Raw genomic sequence first — 4,134 nt, 5'->3', positions numbered from 1 at the left:
ACCCTCAAATGGAAAAAAACAGTGCGACAGCACCCTGTCTACAGCCTAAAACTGAAATATAAAATTGAGGTGATTTTTTGGGGGGCTGGCTATTAGTGTGATCCCTCAAAAACAGTGTAGTGTAACAATTATGATTCCTTATATTGTACAAATTTAGAAGAACTATAATTCAATTCAATTCAATTTTATTTATATAGCGCCAAATCACAACATAAGTCGCCTCAAGGCGCTTAGAGAAATAACAATAGAGAAATCAGAACCACATACCTAGAGAAGCCCTTCCCACAGACAGAACAGATGTAGGGCTTGTGAACTCCCCCATCATGGGAGCGGACATGGTATGTCATGCGATCCTTCCTTTTAAACCTCTGCTGACAGATGGGACATTCAAACGGCTTTTCGTCTGAGTGTGACAGCTTGTGGCGATTGAGGTGATACACATCTCTGAAGGCCTTACCACACATGTCACAACCATGGTTCTTTTTCACTGGCTTGGGAGGCTTTTTAGGGATGCTCTGTAGTTGTTGGTGTTGCATTGGGGTCATGCTGCTAGTGCCTGTGGATGCTGATGTTGTTGCTGTAGTCAGGACACCTGTGGCTACAGTAGTTATGTATGACGGATTTCCACTATTCTCACGTGGTACAGTGGATATGAGTGGCACCATGGTAGGAGCAGTCTGAGCCTTCTTAGGCCGTGACACCATCTTAACGCCAGTGTGGCAAGACTCGTGCCGCCGTAGATGGTAGCTGTCCCGGAAAGCTTTGTTGCAGTAGCCACAGATAAAGGGAGTCTTTGACTTAGGTTCCTTTTTAACCACAGCAACTGGAGCCACTTCACCAACTCCTCCAACAGCCCCAGTAGCCACATTGTCTTTAAGAAGTTCTGTAGCACTGACAGGTGGTTTCTGGTCCAACGGGATTGGCAGCACTGGTTTCTGATCAGGTGGCTCTGTCCCAGAATTAAGAAGAGGCAACAGGCTGTTTCCAGCTACTTGGTGTTGGTGATGCAGAGCCTCATTGGCCTGCTGTAATAACAAAATAAAACAAAATAAAAATCAAGAAGAGGACCTTTGAAAATTATGTTAATAGATACACATATCATCAAGGATTAGTAAAATTAAGAAAGTACTGTGTATGTACTCTAACGGTCATGAGGATCATAGAAATGCTACAAATTAAAAAACATTAATAAATAGAATTTCAAAAAATAACAAAAAAAAAATAAAAAATAAAAATACTGATGACCACCAGTGCTACCCTATAGCCTCCTTGTAGACATGCCTATCGGTATTAATTTAAAAATCCTACGCTGCCTTGTTCTCGAGTTATCACATTCATAAGATTTTCAGAAAATGTGACTTCTAACCTTAACTTTGGGGTCAAGGTCACCGGGATTCGAATTCATTTGAAACTTAGTAAATGCAGCAATGGCAGGGGTGGGCAACTCCAGGCCTCGAGGGCCGGTGTCCTGCAGGTTTTAGATGAGTCTTTGATCAAACACATGAACTAATCATGTGATTCAGGTGTGTTGATCCAGGGTGATATCTAAAGCCTGCAGGACACTGGCCCTTGAGGCCTGGAGTTGCCCACTCCTGACATATGGTGAAAAACCTAGGTGACTTCATTCTTGAGTTTTCACATTCACAAACTTGGGTGCTCATGCTGCCCGCCTAGTAGGGCGACGACAATACCCCATCAGTCTTTTACGGCTGAGGAGTAAAAGGTTTATTAAATATACGTTTGTGGTTTTCACAGTAAAAGCCTTTTTTACTACTACTACTACTACTACTACTACTACTACTACTACTACTACTACTGATTTTTAAGGTCATACACTATGTGGGGAAAAACCAACAAAAACTAAAGCCATACATGTGCTATTGTACTGAAATAAAGGACACCAGGGGGTAATTTTAAATTGGGTTTGAGTTTTTTAAGAGACAGGAAGGAGTTTGTGAAATTAAATGGTTGTTGCTCCTTACGTATGGACACTGCTTGTGGTGTACTGCAGGGGTGAGTTTTAGGCCCCAAATTCTTAAACTTATACATTAATGACATTTGTAAAGTGTTCAAAGCGGTTAAAAAAAAAAAAAAAAAAAAAAAGGTACCATTTGCTGATGATAAACATTTTCTGCTCTGGTGATTATCTGCAGCATTTATCGGATGAGATGACAAATGAAATAATTAAACTGAAGCTTTGGCTTGATTTAAAAAAAAATAATCAAAAAAAAATCATTGAACTTAAATGAAACTAAAACTAAATGTATGTGTGCGGGTGTGTGGGCAGGAGCACGAGGCAGCCACTACACCTCAAGTCACTACTGCGCAGATTCTGGCTTCAAAAGTGCAACATGGCAGCTTCCACAAACAGGACATTTTGGCTTCATTTTTGTATAATGGGAAGAAGTGCAACCAAGTCGGCAATCTTTTCTACAGTCACTGGTACATATTTACCACAGGTTTCAGGTTTTTCCAATTAGGTCATAGTACCTGGTACTAGGTACTAAAATAGTACCTGCTCGAATGGGTGTTCCAAGCAATCTGAGCAGGTACTAAAATGTGATGTTGTCAGACTGCATGCCCTGCACTGGTGCGCCTAACTTTTTTTTCTTAGGTGCACCCGAATTTCTCAACTGCATCGTTTAACACCGCAGATTTAAATGTACACTTTAAAAAAAAATAATAATAATAATAATTGCCGTCCATACAGGCAATATTGACTTGTATATGATTAACTAACAAGCTTCTCAACAAACTTCTTTATTTGGAGCACATTTTTACAAGAAACATAAGTTACCATATTTTTTGGATCATAAGGTGCACTGGATTATAAGGCGCATTAAGCAAAACCAAACAGTCAGATAAGTCAAACTTTACTCAACTCATTCTAGTTTGAAATCCGCTTTGTAAGCATGTCTCTTAAAAGATGCCATTTTGGGGTCCTTACATACACACAATACAGTAATTAGAGCAGGGCGATATGACCAAAAATATTTATCACTATATACACATTTGAAAATTTGCAATAACGATATAACTGACGATATAATTAATGCGAGACAAAATACAAAATATAACTCCACAACTTTACTAGCGCAAAAAAAACCCATCAATTTATTTTCAACAAGCAGCTGTTTTTTTTTAATGTGCATTTATGTGCAAATGCAAATTCCTTGCTTAAAGTTTAACCAAAAGGCATTTCTAGTGGAAATGGGCTGAAATATCCTGAGCATAACCATGTATAATATCCACTAAAGTTAAAAAGAGGTGCTTTGCAACATTAAACTGCAGTGTGCCAAATAAAAAAAGTATTTTTCGGCCCATAAAGTGCGCCGCAGATTAAGCGAAACAAAGCAGTCAGGTAAGTCCAACTTTACTCAACTCATTCTTCTTGCTTCCTCCACTTCTGTACCATTGATTCATTAATGCTGTATTCTATCACAGCTGCTCTATTCCCGTGTTGTTTCTGATGGACAAACACCAAACCAGTTTCACATCACTGAAGTTGCACCAGTTTTACAAACCGATTCTGGGTCATCTGTTTCACTCAACAATCCGCTTTTCCCCCTTCTCATTCTCCGTTGCCGCCATGCTTTTTCGGCAATGTGCGTATGAAAACCAAGGAACTGCGCATGCGCGTTTTACCCAAATTCTATCGTGAAATTTTTTTTTCTTATCGTTGTGTATCATTGTACCGGTATTACCGTGAACGGTATAATATGTCCCAGCCCTAACGGTAATATTATGCTGAGGCATGGTACATATTACTCTGAGGCTCCCGACTACTGTAGCCATAATGCGTGAACAACCCATCAAGTGGTGCGGTTTCAAAGCTTACCAAAGTCGTACTTAAAACATTGACAGATTTTTGAGTGCCAGTTACCACATAAAATCATTTCGCGGTCAGTAAGCACAACCGGAATTCATACATAAGGCACACATTTGTATGAAGTCTGTATTTTAAGTGCACCTTACAGTCCAAAAAAATATGGTACTGAAAAAGTTCCTGTGATCAAAGTTCTTCGCTGAGCTGAAATTTTAACTTAAAATATGATATGATATAATGTGTGTCTGTTGTTGACCACACAGAGACTTTCAGAGTTGCGGAGATTTTTTCTTTTTTACTCAAACGGC

At 39.4% G+C, this 4,134-nt stretch overlaps 1 protein-coding gene across 3 annotated transcripts in view; it reads right to left on the bottom strand.

Moving 5' to 3' along the window:
* vezf1b (vascular endothelial zinc finger 1b) overlaps window positions 1–4,134 on the bottom strand; it is a 39,700-nt gene that overhangs the window by 32,806 nt on the left and 2,760 nt on the right. For all 3 annotated transcript variants that reach the window (XM_005749370.1, XM_005749371.1, XM_005749372.1), the window contains exon 2: window positions 268–1,025. In XM_005749370.1, coding sequence (XP_005749427.1) covers window positions 268–1,025 — 758 coding nt within the window. The remainder of the gene's footprint in view (window positions 1–267; window positions 1,026–4,134) is intronic.

This window comes from Pundamilia nyererei, unplaced genomic scaffold (genome assembly GCF_000239375.1).
Source record: "Pundamilia nyererei isolate P.nyererei 1_Seehausen unplaced genomic scaffold, PunNye1.0 scaffold00243, whole genome shotgun sequence".
NCBI classification, from domain to species: domain Eukaryota; kingdom Metazoa; phylum Chordata; class Actinopteri; order Cichliformes; family Cichlidae; genus Pundamilia; species Pundamilia nyererei.
Note: the sequence above shows the minus strand (reverse complement) of the source record. Positions and strands in the feature narration are given on the sequence as shown.